This window comes from Ranitomeya variabilis, chromosome 5 (assembly GCF_051348905.1).
Source record: "Ranitomeya variabilis isolate aRanVar5 chromosome 5, aRanVar5.hap1, whole genome shotgun sequence".
In the NCBI taxonomy this organism is placed as follows: Eukaryota; Metazoa; Chordata; class Amphibia; order Anura; family Dendrobatidae; genus Ranitomeya; species Ranitomeya variabilis.
The window spans coordinates 80733024-80755106 of NC_135236.1; the positions used below are offsets into that span (position 1 = coordinate 80733024).

The following is a 22083-nucleotide window of genomic DNA, read 5'->3' on the forward strand; positions in this document are numbered from 1 at the left end:
AGAAAAAATAAGCCCTCACCCATCCTGAGATCACGAAAAATAGAGACGCTATGGATATCGGAAAATGGCACTTTTCTTTTAACAAACATTGGAAATTTTTTTCACCACTTAAATAAAAAAGAACCTAGACGTGCTTGGTGTCTTTGAACTTGTAATGACCTGGAGAATCATAATGGCCGGTCAGTTTTAGCATTTAGTGAACATGGTAAAATAATAAAAAAAACAACTGTGGGATTGCACATTTCTTGCAAGGGGAGCAAAAAATGAAAATGCAAAAACCAAAAATACCTCTGGTCGTTAAAGGGAATCGGTCTCCAGGTTTGGCCGATATGAGTTACAGGCACCACCTTTCAGGTATTGTATACAGCATCCTATGATGCTGTATATCTGCCCCCACGAACCTGCGCTGGGCCTCTCTGACCTTTCCTGGCGCCTGCACACTGCAGCACTTTGCTCTGCCCTCAATAGGGAAGATAAGTACATCTGCGCAGGAGCGCGATGTCGAGCAAACTGTGTGGATGATGCAGGGACGCGTCTCATCCTCACAAACCAAGCAGGAGGGCGGCATCGCAAGAATATGGGAGGCGCTGGACCAAGAATAGCGATACAGCATTATAGAATGTTATATATCAGCCCTGAAAGGTGATGGCAATAACTCGTATCAGCCAAACCTGATGACAGGTTCCTTTAAGGGGTTAAAAAGGACGTTATTGGGTAGCATTTCAGATTGTTCTCTCGCTGTCATCAGTTGTGTTGGTAAGCATAACTGCAAAAAAGGCCAAATCGCAGGAGAAAGAATGTTTGTTATTGGAGGGGCTATCTATCAATGTATGGACCACTACCCCTCCACGAATCGTAACATCTGAGAAGCTAACACTGTGCTGTCATTTTTCCAAAAATCAATGTCACTAATTACCGTAATACAAAATATTGCCAATATCCGAGTAAACCCATCAAAATGATCAAACTTTGATTTTTGCTTTCCCCTCAGATTTAATCTCATTGTATTACAGGATAAGAAGCTGCTTTCAGCTGCTCAACAGATGTTGTCCGACAGTGACAAAAAGATCCATATCCTGCGCACTCAGATCCGAAGGGCAACTCAGGAGAAGTCTGCGGGAGGAGCAGGTAAGCATTATTAGATACACTGGGTACGGAAAGTATTCAGACCCCTGTACATTTTTCACTCTTTGTTTCATTGCAGCCATTTGGTAAATTCAAAAAAGTTAATTTTTTCACATTAATGTACACACTGCACCCCATCTTGACTGAAAAAAAACTGAAATGTAGTAATTTTTGCAAATTTATTAAAAAAGAAAAACTGAAATATCACATGGTCATAAGTATTCAGACCCTTTGCTAAGACACTCATATTTAAATCACATGCTGTCCATTTCCTTATGATCCTCCTTGAGATGGTTCTACTCCTTCATTGGAGTCAAGATGTGTTTAATTAAACTGATAGGAATTAATTTGGAAAGGCACACACCTGTCTATATAAGACCTCACAGCTCACAGTGCATGTCAGACCAAATGATAATCATGAGGTCAAAGGAACTGGCCAAGGATCTCAGAGACAGAATTGTGGCAAGACACAGATCTGGCCAAGGATACAACAGAATTTCTGCAGTACTCAAGGTTCCTAAGAGCACAGTGGTCTCCATAATCCTTAAATGGAAGACGTTTGGGACCACCAGAAGTATTCCTAGACCTGGACGTCCAGCCAAACTGAGCAGTCGTGGGAGACGAGCCTTGGAGAGAGAGGTAAAGAAGAACCCCAAGATCACCCTGGCTGAGCTCCAGAGATGCAGTAGGGAGATGGGAGAAAGTTCCACAAAGTCAACTATCACTGCAGCCCTCCACCAGTCGGGCCTTTATGGCAGAGTGGTCTGACAGAAGCCTCTCCTCAGTGCAAGACATATGAAAGCCTGCATAGAGTTTGCTAAAAAAAGCACATGAAGGACTCTCAAACTATGAGAAATAAGATTCTCTGCTCTGATGAGACAAAGATAGACCTTTTTGGTGATAATTCCAAGTAGTATGTGTGGAGAAACCAGGCACTGCTCATCACCTGCCCAATACAATCCCAACAGTGAAACATGGTGGTGGCAGCATCATGCTATGGGGGTGATTTTCTGCTGCGGGGACAGGACGACTGGTTGTTATTGAAGGAAGCATGAATGCAGCCAAGTACAGAGATATCCTGGATGAAAACCTCTTCCAGAGTGCTGTGGACCTCAGACTTGGCCAAAGGTTCTCCTTCCAACAAGACAATGACCCTAAGCACACAGCTGAAATAACAAAGGAGTGGCTTCAGAACAACTTTGTGACCATTCTTGACTGGCCCAGCCAGAGCCAATTGAGCAACTCTGGAGAGACCTGAAAATGGCTGTCCACCAACTGGCTGACGATCCAACCTGACGGAACTGGAGAGGATCTGCAAGGAAGAATGGCAGAGGATCCCCAAATCTAGGTGTGAAAAACTTGTTGAATGATTCCCAAGAAGACTCATGACTGTACTAGCTCAAAAGGTCCTTCTACTCAATACTGAGCAAAGGGTCTGAATACTTATGACCATGTGATATTTCAGTTTTTCTTTTTTAATAAATTTGCAAAAATTACTACATTTCTGTTTTTTTCAGTCAAGATGGGGTGCAGAGTGTACATTAATGAGAAAAAAATTAACTTTTTCGAATTTACCAAATGGCTGCAATGAAACAAAGAGTGAAAAATTTAAAGGGGTCTGAATACTTTCCGTAGCCACTGTAAGTATGCCAACCTTTGTTTAATGCTGTCATTGCATCTGCCAATAATGCCTTCCACACTAGGACTTTATGTAGCTTAATTACTATAACAGTAGGAACTCTTATATATATATATATATATATATATATATATATATATATGTATAGCAAATCAAACAAATGTATAAAAATTTTTAGACTTTGTCATCTTTTTAAAAAGAAGAAAGTGATCCAATATCACATATCTGTGAGCAAAAGTATGTGAACCTTTGCTTTCAGCTTTGTATCTGGTGTGACTCCAGCAATAACTGCATCTAAGCGCTTCCAGGAAATTGTCGATTAGTCCTGCACATTGGCTTGGAGGACTTTTCCCACATTCCTCCCTATAGAACAGCTTCATTTCTGTTATGTTGGAGGGTGTTCTCCCATTAACTGCTCTCTTCAAGTCTTCCCACAATATTTCTGTAGGATTAAGGTCAAGACTGTGACTTGGCAATGCCAAAATTTTAAAATTATTGTTCTTTAACCATTCATTTGCAGAACAACTTGTGTTGTTTGGGTCGTTGTCTTGCTGCACGATCCACAATCTGTTGAGATTCCGCTCCTGGACAGATGTTCTGAAATTTTCTTTTAGAATGTGCTGGTATAATTCAGAATTTATTGTTCTATCAATGATTCCAAGCTGTGCTGTCCCTGATGTAGCAAAACAAGCCCAAACCATGATACTACCACCACCATGTTAGGCCCCTTTCACACATCAGTTTTTTGCCATCAGTCACAATCCGTTGGCTCAACAGATTAACGGATCCATCACAGATTGTGAAAAACTGATGTGACGGATTCATTTTTTTGACTGATCCGACTAGCGGATCTGGCTAATTGGATCCTAAATAAATCGGAGCATGCTCAGTTAAAAAAAAACAGAATCTATCGCCAGATTCCGTCATTTGATGGATCCGGCACCCATAGGCTTCCATTTGAGCAAACGACGGACAGCGATGGATCCGTCGCTGTCCAATTTTTCGACGTACTCAAAAAACATTACTTTGTCCATTGTCTCCGGCCCCCGGACTAACAATTTTCGAAGGATCTAGCGAACGACAGATGAAACGTGAGGCCATCCGTCGCAATCTGTCCCTAATAGAAGTCTATGAGAAAAAAACAGATCCGGCGGCATCAGTCGCCAGATTCGTTTTTTTCAAAATTCGACGGATTGCGACTGATAGAAAAAAAAATGATGTGTGAAAGGGGCCTTACACAGATGGTGTGAGCATTTTATAATGCAGTCTTTTTCTTTCTTCAAACATAGTGCTTCTCATTTAAACAAAAAAAGCTCTATTTTGGACTCATCTGTTCAAAAAACATTGCCTGATAGCTTAATGGCTTGTCCATGTGATCTTTAGAAAACTGCAGACAGGTACCAATATTCTTTTAGAATATTTCTTTATTGTTGATATAAAGATAATATTATCTTTATTGATTGACCACTCCTGGGGAGAGTAATTTGTCTGACTCTATTTTGTGGAGTTCAAACTCTTTAGAAATGGTTTTGTAACCTTTTCCAGCCTGATGATCATCAACAACTTTTCTTCTTTGATCCTCAGAAATCTACATTGTTCATGCCATGATACCATGATACCCTTCAACAAACATCTATTGTGAAGATAAGAGTTTGATACTGGCTCTTTAAATAAGCAGGTCATCTACTTACATCTGGTTGTCATCAAATTGTTTGAAAACACCAAATTGTTTGAATTTTGCCTTCAAATTATCAGCTAATCCTAAAGGTGTACATCATTTCCCCACTTACAGACATGAGATATTGGATCATTTTCCTCATTTAAAATGTCACAAAGTCAAGTATTTTTACAGACTTTTAAGTATCACTGTAGTTAACCTTGGAGCATGAAGGTGTTTGGTCTAGTTGGTGAACCCATAGATGGAAATGGGGAGAGGAAGGCCCTACCGATAAGGAATGAGGGATGGACACCTTCTGAGCTCCAACCAACCCTGCATTCCTCTAATGCCCTAAGCGGGTCCTTCTCCCCGCCGCCGTCAGGAACCTCATCACTGGCTGTCATCTCGCACTGCCCTGGCTAGTGCACTGGCTGGCAAGGGCGCTAGCCTCACCACTGCAGATGGTACAACACAGGGGATGGTGACAAACACAAGACAAGGTAAAAACACCAAACTTAGCTTAACATTTCTTTGCTGCAAAGCACCACACAGCAGAACACGGAACTCCATGAAACCAGCAGATTCACCACTGCAGCCAAAGAGCTCCTTACTCCAGGCTTGGACAGCATAGATTGCTCTGTCACCGACAGTCAGCTCATGCATCAGGTGACTATTTAAAGGATGGTGGAAGTGATCACCACCCACATCAGTTGACCTAACAACTCTGCAATTGCAGTACACTGCTAGCAAGGGAAACTGACATTAACCCCTGCTGGCCTGAAAGGAAAAAAGCTACATTTAAATCATAGTCGAACCAGAGCTGCCACGCATCCAAAAATGTATCGTGACAGCAGGTTCATTGATTGTTCAAACTATTTGTGCTAAACAGAGATGTGCCTGCAAGCACAGAACTTGTCAAGGTGAGTATTTTTTATGGTCCTTTTTAGCAATATTTGATTCCGTTGAGCCACACTCCTTTTGTTATTTCTGATTTTGTGAGCTGTGATGTCTAGAGATGGGTGGACACCTGGCTGTTCGTATCCGGCGGGTTTGGCCTAATAGTTACAAAAAGTTTGGGTTTGGTTACCAGAACAGTACCCGAACCCGAGCCCGGACCCATTCACTTGAATGGGGGCCCCGAATATCCAGTGTTTGCCACACTGTCATGTGCATGACAGCACGGCAAACACTGCATCTGATTGGCGGTAAAATCATCACCGCCAGTCAGACAGCCGTGGCTCCGATGCTGTCACAAGACAGCGTTCAGCTCAGTTGTGATCAAAGGTATAAAATGTAACTCTGGTCACTGGTGTCAACTGATGGTACTACTGCTCCCATCAGCCGACGCCTGCTTCCACTAATGCCAGTGAGAGCAAGAGCGGCTGATGGGAGTATTCATCAGCTGGCACCTGCGCTGTAAGTAAATAATTAAAAAAAATACAGTGTGGGTTCCCTGTATTTTTGAGAACCAGCCAGGCAAAACTCACAGCCGGGGGCTGCAACCCTCAGCTGTCAGCATAAGGAAGGCTGGTTATCAAAAATAGAGGGGTCCCCGCTCCGATTTTTTTAACTTAAATAATTTTTAAAAACGGTGTGAGGTCCCCCCAATTTTTGAAAACCGGCCTTGCTAAAGCTCACAGCTGTGGGCTGGTATTTTCAGGCTGGTAAGGAGCCATGGATATTGGCTCCCCCCAGCCTAAAAATAGCAGCCCACAGCCACCCAGAAAAGGCACATCTATTAGATCCACCAATTCTGGCACTTTTCCCTGCTATTCCCACTTGCCCTGTAGAGATGGCAAGTAAGGCTCATATTTGTGGGGTTGACGTCACCTTTGTATTGTCCGGTGACATCAAGCCCACGGCTTAGCATTGGAGAGGTGTCTATAAGACACCTCTCCATTACTAATCCTATATTTATATGGTAAATAAAGACACAGCCAGAATAAAGCCCTTTATTTAAAATAAAACAAAACAGTTTTCCATTTTTATTTAAAAATAACAAACTGAGTTATACTCACCTAACGCCTACTCCACCTTGTCTTCTGTAATAAAACAAAAATAAAAGACAACAATCTCCCTCACCTGTCTGTCGTTCTGTCCCATGCCGAAATCCATGTCTGTGGATAAATAGTTTTCAACCTGGAAGGTGCCAAGATGCGACCTTCCAGGCTGAGAACCACTGAGGAATGAGCAGCATCAGTGACTAGCGGTGACATCATCAAGATTACTTCTGGTCACTGAGGCTGCATTTCCAGCTGGGACCCTGAACTCTGGTGACCTCGGTGAGATTCCCGCTACCACAGTGAGAAAAAGTCTCACCATGCTGAGGTGAGTTCACCGCAGTTCACCGGGAGAATTTCACTGCAGTGAATTAGACCTGCGGTGAACTCACCTCTGCACCAATACATAGCTCAGCTCAACTAGGCATTCTTGTGATCTCTATGGGAAGAGTGTATTAGGCCGCTGCCAGCCTACTCTGGTGCCATTGTAACCACCTTGGAACTAATAGGATCAGGAGTAGAGGTTACACTGCCCGATCCTATTCTCCTCTTACTTCATCTGTAGGGTGGTTCCCATACACAATGGGTGGTTTTCTAGTCCCACCAAAATCACCAGGTTTGGCCATCAGTAAAGGGGTGGCATCAAGTTGGGAAATTATAACTTTTCAATCGTTGGGGTCCGACCACTGGGGATACCCACCAATCCTTAGAATATGGTGCTTTATTCTTTCTCTATGGAACCATTATGTACTCGCCTATCCCCGGCAGTCCCATAGACACTGAATAGAGCAGAGATGGATGCATGTATTACCTATGCTCAATTCCTACAGAACTCTTCAGAGTCTCATCCTCAGGATTGGTGGTTGTCTAAGCCATATGACCCCCTACGGATAGGGGATAACTTTCAATCTTGGTACAACCCCTTTAATCTATAGTGTATGGGAGGCTTCAGTATATAAAAGATTATTCTAATTGTATGATATCATTCTGCCTAGGCACGACTGAATTATCACACACTGAAATGCACATCGAGGAGCTGAGACACCACTATCGGATCGAGTGGGCAGTGTCAGAAGGAGCAGAGAATGCCCTGAGGATGCTGGGAGGTGTCAAGGCTCAGGACAAGAGTGCGGTCAATGAGGTGTTAATAAAAGACATTTTATTGAAATAGTTTCTGTGAACAATTAAATGGTTGACCACAAAAGTAGCTTCCATTAAGTTCAGAACCACCAACTTGACTGCTGTGGGCCTGAGTTTAATGTGCCATACTGGAGCAATTACTTTTCATGTGGTTTCTCCCTTCCCATATATTTTCGGTTGTACATGCTCTTTGCTGCCACCATATAGTGTCGCTGAGAAAATATTACATCGCCAGACTAAAAGCCACACTTAAGAGTGAAAAAGGGTAAGCTCAACTTTATGTCATATTTAGATATGGCACATAGTTAGTTCCTCTGCTGATGTCATTCATAGTCCTTGACGTACAACCCAGACCCAATATATATTGTACAGGGCGATTCACTCTCTACTTTACTCTGAACATTTCTGTGACTTCTAAAAGAGATTATCTATCGTACTGAAATTTGGACTGTACATACCTCTGTTCATGACAAACTGATATTTTTGGTGTTGAAAATGTCTACTGTTCAGATCCAAGCACATCTGCACACGCCACTTCATATTGTCGAATGTATATGGCAGGATGTCTGGAATCATAGCCTGAATTTCTCATTCTATATTCTCTCGAAGTGCCTGTAATATTTGTGGCTTGTTACTATATAGATCGCCCCCGTAGGACAGTGGGGTACTCGGTACCGGGTCCTTCGGTTCTCGGTGGGGATGTCACGGTGGCTGACCCGGTCCGTGGCCCTAGGGACATCCGTTGGAAAATGGGGGAAAGGTCTTTAAAGGGATAATGTTCGTGATGCCACCTGTGGTATTCGGTCAGGGTGACCGACGCTGCTTAGGGGTCCGCTGGGGTGATGTGATGGCAGCTAGATGGTATACCTTCCCACAGGTGAAGTGTATCCCCAGGGCTTCCCAGAGTGTAGATGGTGGATGGTGTGAGGCGCAGTGAATAACGAGGACACAAGGTTGCAGTCTCTTTACCTTTACTAAAGGCTTCAGCATCACAGTCCAGGGTACAGACCACAGGGTAGGCAGAGTCCGGCCAGTCTGAAGGCAAAACCAGAGTCCCATTATCCAGGTGGAAATCAGTAGTTTCCTCTAGCACCTGGATGTTGTAGTACCTCCCTGCTGAGCTTCTCGGTAAGGTCCTCACAACTGATGTTGGTGTTCTAGATGTTATTTCTCTTTCTCTCTGTCCCCCTGATGGATAGGATAGGACAAACCCGTATGACTGGTCGCCTGAGGCTTTTTACAGGGACTCTATCACGCCCCGGCCCCCACAAGTTGCCACCGTGCCTCCTGGGTATGGGTCGGGCAGGTAACGTGGAATTATCTGTCCTGCCAGTCTCTGAAGTAAAGCGTAGAGATCCTTACTCCCTCGGTATTCTGGCCACCGGATTCTTGCGCCTCAGAAGGGGGCAGCTTGCTCCTGGCTGATCTCCCTCTGATATTCCTCTCCTGTGCTCTGCTTTCCTGCACACTCTCTGCAATATGTTCACTTTAGTGTCTTCTTCCAGGAGCTGCAGCACTTCAGGCTCCAGGACTCCTTCCTCTCCCTCTGTCTTCCTGACAGAAGCTGAACTCTGAACCCCTTTTCCCTCCAGATCAGGATGTTTTATAGGGGAGCTCACCTAAAGCAGGCTTAGAGCTCCCCCTTCTGGTCTGGAGTGTGAACATGTTGCATGCATTGTGTTACCTGACAAAGAGATCTCCTTTATTGCCTTCAGACGTAACATCACTCACCCTGGTGGAAGAATGACATTACTGCAACGACCAGGACTCTGGGGCGCTGCACTATACACCTGACCCCTCAAATGGCCCCAAAACGAAATATCCGGCTTTGATAAATCTGTACATTGTCTCTGTATGGACAAACACGACCTTTCTTGGCCACTCGTTGACATATGGAATACGACATGCCTGTCTCCTGGGAACACCTGTGCAATAATTTTTGTGGAGATGCCAGAAGTTACTGTTTCACATCTTGAACTGTTTCCTTATTTTTGAACGTCCTCCATCATGCCAATCCAGTAATGTTCCTGTACATTTCAGCTTATTCACCAATGACAGAATACATGGTATGGACGGTGGATTTCAACTTCCAAACTTCTTTAGAAACTCACTTTGGCACCTCTTTAAGGACTCCATTTTCCAAAATGTTCTCCCAATGAAATCACGCTCCTGCAAAGTATATCTGTATATTGTTAAGAAATGAAGGAATTCGGCAGGAGTAAAATGCAAACACCACGCATAAACTACCAACGAGCAGAAAAGGGTGCAGCAAGTCTGTCTCACAGTGGAGACGATCGGCAGGGCTACAAGTCGGCGAGACCACTCGCCGTGAGGATGTTTTTTGTTGCTGTTACTGAGGTTCATTGCACTCTCTCTTCTCATGACCCAAAGTATGTACAACCGTCTCTTTTAGAGATTACAGCAATTTTTCTGGGTACAGTAAAGCGTGAATCACCCTGTATGAGGCTGTAATTATGGAAAATGCCTCTTAACTCTTGACAGTGCTTAAAGAAGACCTCTCACCAGGTCTAAAGTTTGCAGCTTTTGGTTTTATTTTATTCACCTGGTACGCCATTTTTTAATATTCGTCATACTGTTCCAGAGATATTGGGCTTCTTATTCACTGCTAATTTGTATGGTCTTTCCCATGTACTCCGGTCCCTGTAATGCAGTCTGATGTAGAAAAACAACATTTCTACCAAGCTCTCAAACAAAGTGCTTCAGGACAGCTCTGCGATTCTAGAAGGCAGGCAGCAGAATATCAATGCTCATTCCATATCGCTTCATCATGAATAACTCAAGATCCTCTTGCCATATAGGATCTTATATTTAGCAGTGGACTAGATAGACTGTACAGTAACTTTATATATCATTGCTTTACTTATGCTGAACTGATCCTAAGTTACAGCCTGCATTATAATCCAGAGCTGCACTCCCAATCCTTCTGCTTACAACTGGAACCAATTGTATTTAGACACACACGTGCCTAGGAGCTTAGCTGAGCTCATACAATGTCATGTGCTGCATTCCCGGAGAATTAGCTTTTTTTTTACATCAGATAATTGTACAGTGTTCGGGGAAAGCTCCAAAATTACTAATCAACAAAAAAAGCTTTGTGAAGACACTGAACATGTAAAGGTTGCTGGGAGTTGCGAGCTCAGCAACCCAGAGAATTGTAAATGCAATGCTCGATGGGAAATGGCCACCAATAAGGATATGCCAGGGATGCTAGACCAGCAGTCTAACTGCTGTAACTCTCAGCTGCCTCCTTGTTTTTTTTCTAGGTATCTTCACGGTTGACCATTGACTATGGTGGGCCGAGGTATCTTCATGGTTGACCATTGACTGTGGGGGGCCGAGGTATCTTCATGGTTGACCATTGACTGTGGGGGGCCGAGGTATCTTCATGGTTGACCATTGACTTCAGGGGGCCGAGGTATCTTCATGGTTGACCATTGACTATGGTGGGCCGAGGTATCTTCATGGTTGACCATTGACTGTGGGGGGCCGAGGTATCTTCATGGTTGACCATTGACTATGGTGGGCCGACTAAGTTGCCCATTATCAAGTCACACATTGCTTTTCTAGTTCCAATGCCTCAACATCCTAACAAATGGCTGGGAATACAACCCTGCTGATTGGACATGGGGCCATATGTCTTTACTGTGGCTAACCAACACTAATATCTTCTCCGGTCACTAGGTGCAGGCTCGCCTTGTGGAGTCTCGGCAGAGACTGGATCTCTTGACACAGTCTCTACATAGGTGTCTCGAGGACCTACCTCATGACCACCCTAAGAGATGTCTCTTGCGAGAAGAGATGGCCATGTGTGTTTCTCCAACAAGACTGGGTGCTCCATCACCGGCCTCTCCATATAGCAACCTCTCCAAGTCTGCACCCCTCACAGGTAACTGGATGACTACATATGCATACAGTGATGGTTTCATAGGAATATTTTACAATATGACATCTGTTGTGTAGTAGTATGCTCAGAGAACCAGAAATTGAAGGAGAGTATTAAAGGGGACCTGTCACTTATTTACAACATTAAAAAAACACATGAAAATTTGATGCAATGCTTTAGTCTAAGTGACAAAATAAAAAATGCCTGTGTTACAATGTATGTCTTTACATTTTTTCACAGGGGTGCTACAGGTCCGGCTCTTGGGGTGCACAGACCTTTTAGACTCTGTCCCAGGACGTACAAAAAGTTCTCCTGTCTGGTTACCTGGAAATAATCCCCTAGAGGGTAGGACACTGAAAGCGAGAACGTCAAGGAGTATGTACTCACGAGCATCCAGCCTGAGCCGTAGTGATGATTTCTCCAGTAAGTATCAAGTACCTTGACACAGCTTGAATATTTTTGCATATGTATACAAACCTGACGCTGAGCTTGGCCCACAACATACACTACGGATGTCAGCAATGGAAAGGAGCATTAACACTGTGTCAGGCTCGCAGGTGATGCACGTGGTTCGTGGACCCATTGTGCCACAAGGCCGGGCTCACCTTGGAGGGGCGTAGCTAAGCGGCTACCCGGCGTTCACTGGAGCTTCTGATGGTGGAGCCAGGCTTGGTCTGCAGGTAGCCGCCAGGCACCACTCCTAGGCAGGCCCCGATACTGCAGCTGCTGACCTCAGGGGTTAGGTACGCTGACGCGGACTGGGCTTAGAGTCACTGGCAGGAAAGGGTTCGTGCTCCGTTCAGACTACATAGGTGTTGGATCCTCGGGCAGAACGAATACTGACACGGAGTCACAGACAGGGCTAGATTTGTCCCCTGGAACATGCTACAACAGTATGGACTCTGGATCCCTAACAAGGACTGACACAGGTATAGGTTCTACTAATGATTGAACAGTTACTGGTTTGGAAACCGCTGTTGTGACTTTTGGGTTCAGGTACCACCAGTGTGGCTTCAGGGTTCAATTACCGCCGGTGCGGCTTCAGGGTTCTAGTGCCATCAGTGCAGGCTCAGAGATCAGGTACAGCTGGTATGGCTTCAGGGTTCAAGTACTGCCGGTGCAGCTTCAGTTACCGCCAAAGAGGCTTCATGTTTCAGGTACTACCAGTGCCGCTTCAGGGTTCAGTTACTGCCAGTGAGGTTTCAGGGTTTTGGTACCGCCACTGTGGCTTCAGGTACCGCCATTGCGGCTTCAGGATTCAGGTACCACCTGTGCGGCTTTGGAGTTCAGGTACTGCTAGTGCGGCTGGAGGATTCAGGTACCACCGATGCTGCTTCAGGGTTCAAGTACCACCGTAGTGGCTTCAGGCACAGGTACCGCCAGGTGTGGTGTCAAGCTTCAGGTGCTGCTAGTGCGGCTGGAGGATTCATGTACCACCGATGCTGCTTCAGGGTTCAAGTACCACCGGAGTGGCTTTAGGCACAGGTACCGCCAGGTGTGGTGTCAAGCATCAGGTGCTGTGGGTGCAGCTTTAGGTACAGGTACCACTTTGGTATCACTGCATCAAAGTCCAAATTTTAAAAATCTAGAATAATTTTTTCTGTGCCATGAAAATCTAAACTTGGGGGGGGTACCATTTAATTTCACATAAAAATATTTTCCGCATTTTTCAGTACATTATATGGGAAAGTGAAAGGGCTCATTGAAAACTGAAACTCGTGCTGCAAAAAATATTTCATATTGCTATGTTGGTGGAAAAAGAAAACAAATGTTACTTTTGGAAGGATGGGGAGTATAAAAAAAGAACATAGCAAAAACTGGGAAGGAATAACTTTGAATTTACAAGATTTACATTATTGCCCCATGCGCTATCTATTGTCAGAGTCAAAAGCATTTGACCACTGGAATAACTGAAGCCCCCATACTGGAGGTATTTTGTCATTCTTTTGGTCAGGGTTTAGAATACTCAACAATTTAAAAAGTTTCCTCCAAAAATGTCCAACATTTTCTGTATTGAAGGTCACTTGACATGAGATGAACAGAATATAGGGGGTCATTATTTTATTTGCTCTCTTTATTGTAGGATTTATAGATGCATACAGACAGTATTTATAGCTTGTATATATTCAGCATATCTGTATACAATTGTTAACACTGTCCTCCATGATTGTGCCCCTTAGATGAAATCAGCGTTGTCTTACGTCTGGATAATGTGGTGGTCGGGCAGACTTCTTGGAAGACAGAAGGGCGAGACACGTGGGATCAAGTGTTCAAGCTACAACTTGAGAGGGTGAGCATAACCACTATATTAAGGCACTAAGGATCATACACGTGGATCCAAGGTATAATAGTGATTGGATCAGTCACATGCTTCTTACTCCAAAACAAAAGGTGCTTGCACCACAGATGTAGGCATTGTGGCTGCTATATAGTGTGTGGTGAGTGGACTTAAAACAGGTAAGCTTTACATCTCTTACCCATTCGTAACAAGGCACATCATTTACCTCTCACAAGGAATGAGCAAAATGGTGTAAACATCTCCTTTTATCCCACTTGTATTGGAAACTGAGGGGTATAAAAACTATTGGGGACATTTTTTACTTACATGCAGGCATTTTTGGTTAAAAAACACATTTAGCGTTTCGTTAAAAAATGTGTATAATTTAGCATATACAACCTTTATGTATTACAGTACATTTGGCTTCTATAACCTCTATGCATCATGATATATTTGGCTTCTACATCCTGCATGTATCACAGTACTTTTGGTTTCTACATCCTCTATGTATGACAGCATATTTGACTTCTACAGCGTATATATATATCACAGTAGATTTGGCTTCTACTGTCTTTATGTATCACAGTACATTTGGCTCCTACAGCATCTGTGTATCACAGTACATTTGGTTTCTATGGCCACATGTATCACAGTGCATTTGGCTTCTACAGCCCTATGTATCACAGTACATTTACCTTTAACAGTCTCTATGTTTAACAATACATTTGGATTCTACAGCCTCTATGTATCACAGTACATTTGGCTTCTACAGCCTTTATGTATCACAGTACACTTGGCTTCTACAGCCTCTATGCATCATGGCACACTTGGCTTTTACAGCATCTGCAGCATGTATTATAGTACATTTGGTTTCTACAGCCTGTATGTATCACAATATATTTGGTTTCTACAATCTTCATGTATCACAGTGCATTTGACTTCTACAGCCCTATGTATCACAGTGCATTTGGCCTCTGCAGTCCTATGTATCTCAGTACATTTGGTTTCTACAGCCTCTACATATCACAGTACTTTTGGCTTCTACAGCCCTATGTATCACAATGCATTTGTCTTCTACAGCCTTTACGCATCACAGTACATTTGACTTCTACAGCCCTATGTATCATAGTACATTTAGCTGCTACAGCCTCTATGCATCATGGTACATTTGGCTTCTACAGCCTGTATGTATCACAGTATGTTTGGTTTCTACATCCTCTATGTATGACAGTACATTTGACTTATACAGCCTCTATGTATCACAGTACATTTGGCTGCCACAGCCTCTATGCATAATGGTATATTTGGCTTCTACATCCTGTATGTATCACAGTACGTTTGGTTTCTACATCCTCTATGTATGACAGCATATTTGACTTCTACAGTGTCTATGTATCATAGTAGATTTGGCTTCTACTGCCTTTATGTATCACGGTACATTTACAGTAGCTGTAACAGTCTCTATGTTTAACAATACATTTGGATTCTACAGCTTCTATGTATCATGGAACATTTGGCTTTTACAGCATCTATGTATCATGGTACTTTTGGCTTCTACAGCCTCTATGCATCATGGAACATTTGGCTTTTACAGCATCTATGTATCATAGTACATTTGGTTTCTACAGCCTGTATGTATCACAGTATGTTTGGTTTCAACAGTCTTCATGTATCACAGTACATTTGGCTTCTACAGCTTGTATGTATCAAAGTACATTTGGCTTCTACAGCCATAAGTACATTTGACTTCTATAGTCCTATGTATCACAGTACAATTGGCTTCTGCAGCCCTATGTATCACAGTGCATTTTGCTTCTACAGCCTCTATGTATCACACTACATTTGACTTCTACAGTCTGTATATATCACAGTACATTTGGCTTCTACAGCCTCTACGCATCACCACTGTACATTGGTTACCACAGACTCTATGCATCACAGTATGTGGTAGGCTGCAGAAGGAGTTCACAGTGAATCCATCAATGAGAAAGTTTAACAACAACTTTCTTATTTTGAACCATCATCTGAGCTGATTTCTGATAAAAGTTCAACTTACAACTGATCCCAAATCAGCTTAGAAGTTGGTCCGGGAGGAGAGATGAGGTAAGGGTTTGAGACCCTGCCATTACAAGAATTCACTGGCAACTCACGTTGGTGATCTTCTTCTGAAGGTAGAAAAGAGTAAAAGGGCATCTGAAGTGTTAAGCAATCGAAGACCAACTTTAGTGGTCTCTGATCAATGCCTGATGCACAACGCTGTGATCTTGCTCTTAGGACAGTTCCCGTTACAGGAAAAGGGATAAGTTGATGGCATGAACCAGTGAACCTTGACTAAGGGTGTGTACAATACTGTGATAATTATCGAATGTGTGTATATATATATCCTCTTTGTGTTTACAGTCCCGGGAGCTGCAGGTCTCTGTGTACCGGAGAGATTTCCGCTCACTTTGTGCTATCAAATATGTGAAACTAGAAGAATTTCTGGACGACCAAAGGAAAGAAACGTATCTGGAGCTGGAACCTCAAGGAACCCTCCTATGTGAGGTAACCTACAAGTGTATACTGATCCTGACCGGTCCCAACTCAGCGTCGGCACAAAGATTATATCTGGAAAGTGTAGTCCTTACATCCAAATCCGAAACATTCTGCCCTTCTACGTCACATCAGCTCATGTAACCTGATAGGTACATATCTGAAGACATCTTTGCTGACTGTGCAAACTAATAGTCAGCAGAATTATGAATGCAGCCCTGGATTATGCGACCATCCATGACTGACTTTGATGGTGCTAAGCAGTTTCATAGCTGTAGGGTTCACAGCAGTCGCAGACCCACTTTGTGCCTCATCTGTCAGTGAAGTTCGTTACTCATCCTTTTCACTCTTGGGTTGCATCCTCTTAAGCTTAGCTTAAAAGAGCCGAGCTCGAGACCCAGGTCAGCTGCATGGTGTTAGGGACAAGTGGGGCATCAAATTTTCTGGATTTAGATAGACTGGTCTGCGTTATTGGGTTTGGTTGGAGGGTATAATGTTATCTACTTGGGTTATGGAGAATGGTATGGGGTCCAAAATTGTTTTGAGGTTTGAATTAGTTTTAGGGTCGCGTCTGGGGTTTACATTCATTAGGAGGTCTGGTCTAGGATCTGAACTTATTTTGGGGTCTAATGAGATTTTGGCTTTGTAGTAAGGATCGGGGACAGGATGGGGCCAAACTGAATTTTAGTGTCCAATAGCATTTCGCTTGGGCTCTGGAGCTGACCTGTATTGCTTACCACCTTCTGTCGACCATGTAGCCTTCTGGGTGTCCACAGTTGAGGGGAATTGGTTCCTTGTCACTACGACCTACAAAGGGCAGCAAACAAGGGACTGACCCTCCTCTTTTTGAGTGTTTGGTTAGGCTGGGTTCACATTACGTTATAGGCGTCCGTTAGACGGACTACGTTACACCGCGGCATAATGCGGTGTAACGTAGTCCGTTAACGCCGCCATTATGTCCTATGTCGGACGCATCGCTAGCGCACGCCCACAATGGGCGTGCGCTAGCCATGTGCCGTCATTGAGTGACGGACCCTGAGACGCGGGCTGCAGCGTTTCCAGGTCCGTCACTGCTAGCTCAGATAGAGCATCTGCCAGCTCTATCTGCGCTAGCGCGATGACATATCAGCACTTGCATTAACAGCAGCCTGTTACCGTATGTGTTGAACGGGCTGCTGTTAACGCAATGTGAACCTAGGCTAATAAACGAGTATAGGAAGGGGGTTACATTTAGATTTTTCTCATATTTTAGAGCTTTTTGTCTTTGATGGATGCAGTACTCCCTATAGATTGTGCTTCTTCTGAGATGTTTCCTAGGGTGATGGACATGTAGTTCTTTGGGACCCAGATTTTCCCCTGCTTTGAGCTGGCTTATACTGGGTGGTCGAACAGGTGGTCGGAATTAAAGCTTCTGGACTTGTGTGCAAAAGATATACCTTATCCCTGTTGCAGATTTCAGCTTTCAGCAGAATCATCAGCACTCAGACATTGTGGGAGAATAAACTCTTTTACTTGGGACATACAGCAACTATTATCTGTAACGTCACAGAAGGAAGGGTATCAGGGAAGAACATACACAAACAAACCAGAGAGGTCACACAAACGCTAACAATTCAGACACCATCACTGCTGTGTGGTCTAGACCATCGCACAGCATAAGGCTACTTTCACACTAGCGTCGGGCACTGCACGTCGCAATGCGTCGTTGTGGAGAAAAAAGTATCCTGCAAAGTTGCCCGCAGGATGCATTTTTTCTCCATAGACTTTTATTAGCGACGCATTGCGACGCAGTGCCACACATCGCAACAGTCGTGCGACGGTTGCATCGTGTTTTGGCGGACCGTCGGCACTTTTACATGTAACTTTTTTTGCACGTCGTGTCTGCCATTTTCAACCACGCATGCGCAGCCGAAACTCCGCCCCCTCCTTCCCGGACCTTACAATGGGGCAGCGGAAGCGTCTTAAGACTGCTTCCGCTGCCAACGTCGGGCATTTTTTTCACAGTATGCGTCGGTACGTCGGGCTGACGCAGCACGACGGCCCCGTACCGACGCTAGTGTGAAAGCAGCCTAAGCCTGCAGCTGTTGTATACTCCAACAGGCCCTCTAGCTGAAGCTTCTACACTGATCCTTTGTGCTATAGAAATGCTCAACTTCCCATTATATTAGCCTAACCCAATATATATGGAAAGGGGTTACATGAGAGCAGGGAGTGTTGATGTCTTCATATGGAAACATATACATGTGCTGTATTTCAGGTGACATTTTATAACCCTGTGATTGAAAGGTTCTCCAAACTACGTCGACAGAAGAAGATTTTCTCCAAAGAACAAGGTCTTAGTAAATGTAGTCTCTGTCTCAAATAACAGTACTTTCAGTTTCTACACAACTTTTACAATTTACATCTACATCCTCCCTTAAAGGGAATCTGCCACCAAGTTTTTGCTACCCCATCTGAGAACAGCATGATGTAGGGTCAGAGAACCCGATTTCAGCGATGTATCACTTACTGGGCTGCTTGCTGTCATTTTGATAATATCAGTTTTCTCTGCTGCAGAGCTAGCAGGCCTCTGAATGCTGAGCTCTGTATAACCCCACCCACACCACTGATTTACAGTTGTACGTGTACACTGTGCATAGGCATAAATATGTAAATTCGTAGTGAGGGAAGGGTTATATGCAGCTCATGGATATGGAGGACTACAAGGCAATAGGTTTACTTGTCTTCTCATGATAATCTCCTTCTGATAAAACTGGTTTCGTCAAAACTACAGCAAGCAGCCCAGTAAGTGATACATATCTGGAATCTGGGTATCTGCCTCTACATTATGTTGCTCTCAGCTTAGGTGGCAAAAACCTGGTGAGAGATTCCCTTTACGTAGCCTCTGTGATCCTGTGCTGACCCTCTAATGTTCTCCTCTCATAATCTCACATCTACAGCTATAGGACTGCTCCTGTGCTGCCTCTACAGTCTGGATTTCTCTTCCTTTATCTTTACTCTCCCTTACTGCCCTTCTAAATGGAAAATAGATCTAATTATTAAAATCCATCATATATTGTTTGAATGGTCGTACACAGGAAAGGCCTTTCTTCGTGCTAGACAGATGAACATCGATCCTTCCACCTGGCTCCGTCTCCTACGAAGGGCGATCCCTGCCAGTACTGGTGGGTACAGTCCGGCCGAGCATGGAGAGTGAGTCGTTTTCTCAATCATTTTGTCACTTTTTCTGTAGCGGCCCATGACCACTGTTCGCCCCTTCTCATTTCTCTGGGGGTCCCAGGTTGATATGAATCACTTTCTTTTTTATGTACATTACTCTTGTTATTGTGACTTTTTATTAATAGAGAGCTGAATCTGGATTCTCTAACACTGAGAGCAGGGCAGGAAACAAAGGATGAGGTGAGAATTTTCTGATTTTATGTTTTTTTAGATTAAATAGCAATATAGCCAGTGACCACCAGGCGGCGCCGTGGTGACTGTAGCTTTATGTCATGATTTTCTGCGTCCGTCTTTTATCCACTCATGATTATTATTAGTATTAGATGTCAGGTTTTGGCTCCTGGTGACTACAGAAATAATGGTTCCCTGAAATTTGCTGCTTTTTTTTCTTCTTTTATATGAAAGTCTTCAGGTATATTCACATTTGGTAAATTTCTGAGATAAAACAAAGGGTAACATTTCTCCTTACGGAGAGTGACATGTCAAGCCTGACATGCCAAGGTGAGGAGACTTTTAAGCCTTGCAATGCTCCTTTATTGGAAGATAAAACATAAATTTAAACACTAACAAAAAAAAAATTGATGCAATTTCTTGTTTTTTTGGGTTCTCTTCTTCCTCTTTTACCCTTACAGGTTACCTATAGGGTTGCACTAAAGGAACAGTTTCTACCTTCTGGAGGAGAGCTAATTTGCATAACCTTTTGTAAATTACCCCATGCGAGCTTGCATATATTTATGGTGTTTTCTTCCCAGGTGGATGCCCCAGTTGTACTAAAGAGCCCAGCGACAAGGCGGGAGAGCCAGAGACGGTCAGTGCACACAGTCATCATCTATGCACAAATAATTTTGTATTGCTAATTTGCATCCTGAATGCAAAGATGAGGAATTTTCTAAATAGTCTTTATTAAACATTTACTACTGTTTGCTGCAAAAAGAAGATACAAATCTGTCAGAACTTCTGCCCCTTCTCCTCTCTCCTTTCTCTCGGTGTTAGAGATATCATCATGGAAAGAGTTGTATGCAGATCTCCATGTCCCAGAGAGAGGGGAGAAAGCATATATGGTCTCAGGGAGGGCAGAGAAACTGGCTGTAGATAAAGAGGAAATAATTGCAGGATAGAAGCTGTGCTGAGATATGAGCAGTGAATACAGTAGCACTTTAGATATACACATCCTCAGGTCCAGCCTATATTGCTGAAAGAGACACTCTCACAAAAGAAAAATCTGAAACGTGGATCAGTCTGCAAACTGCGTATCAGGGGGCGTCTGAAAATAAATGAAGGATTAAACTTAATGCAATTTTATTAACTAGAGATAAGATATAAGCATCTGTAAAAATATTTTTGGGGCATGTCAGTGGTATCCATGGATTGTAAATGCCGCTATGATGCACTTGGACAGAGTGCTTGAAAGTGTAAAGTTGACAGTTCCCAGAAGGCAAATCTGACCAAGCTCTGTGCAGACACTGAACAGGCAATTAATAGCATACCAATGTATGGAATTTCCTTAGTGGAAAGAAGAATAGAAAGGAGCGCTATTTGAGGTTAAATATATATATATATATATATATATATATATATATATATATATAGAGCCAATTGTAAAAAATGTTCTCACCTGGCAAAGTTATTTGCACTATAACAGGTTCCAGTGAGTGCAGCCGACCTGGCCTACTCTGGGAATTTCCTCCATAGGGAGTTGCAGCAGAGCTTGATAAAGTATGGGGCAAATGGCTCTAAAGAGTCAGGATAAAACAAATGTATTTTTATAAACCTTTATTTAAAAGACACTACGCATTTTAGATGCACCAAGCCTTCCTTAGGACACCGAGGCTCCATCCAGCCTTCCTCAGCACACCCGAGGCTCCATCCAGCCTTCCTCAGCACACCCGAGGCTCCATGCAGCCTTCCTCAGCACACCCGAGGCTCCATCCAGCCTTCCTCAGCACACCTGAGGCTCCATCCAGCCTTTCTCAGCACACCTGAGGCTCCATCCAGCCTTCCTCAGGACACCCAAGGCTCCATCCAGCCTTCCTCAGCACACCCGAGGCTCCATCCAGCCTTCCTCAGCACACCCGAGGCTCCATCCAGCCTTCCTCAGGACCCCAGAGGCTGCATCCAGCCTTCCTCAGCACATCTGAGGCTCCATCCAGCCTTCCTCAGGACACCCGAGGCTCCATCCAGCCTTCCTCAGCACATCTGAGGCTCCATCCAGCCTTCCTCAGCACACCCGAGGCTCCATCCAGCCTCCCTCAGCACACCTGAGGCTCCATCCAGCCTTCCTCAGCACACCCGAGGCTCCATCCAGCCTTCCTCAGCACACCCGAGGCTCCATCCAGCCTTCCTCAGCACATCTGAGGCTCCATCCAGCCTTCCTCAGCACACCCGAGGCTCCATCCAGCCTTCCTCAGCACACCCGAGGCTCCATCCAGCCTCCCTCAGCACACCCGAGGCTCCATCCAGCCTTCCTCAGCACACCCGAGGCTCCATCCAGCCTTCCTCAGCACACCCGAGGCTCCATCCAGCCTTCCTCAGCACACCCGAGGCTCCATCCAGCCTTCCTCAGCACACCCGAGGCTCCATCCAGCCTTC

General features: G+C 44.1%; 1 protein-coding gene across 1 annotated transcript in view; it reads left to right on the plus strand.

The window, feature by feature from the left end:
* The window catches only part of LOC143774871 (serine/threonine-protein kinase N1-like), a 108720-nt gene that overhangs the window by 60551 nt on the left and 26086 nt on the right, over window positions 1-22083 (plus strand). Inside the window, 10 exon segments of the mRNA XM_077262645.1 lie at window positions 1014-1128; window positions 7417-7562; window positions 11264-11468; window positions 11706-11888; window positions 13646-13755; window positions 16144-16287; window positions 18533-18608; window positions 19353-19467; window positions 19620-19674; window positions 20247-20302. Coding sequence (XP_077118760.1) covers window positions 1014-1128; window positions 7417-7562; window positions 11264-11468; window positions 11706-11888; window positions 13646-13755; window positions 16144-16287; window positions 18533-18608; window positions 19353-19467; window positions 19620-19674; window positions 20247-20302 — 1205 coding nt within the window.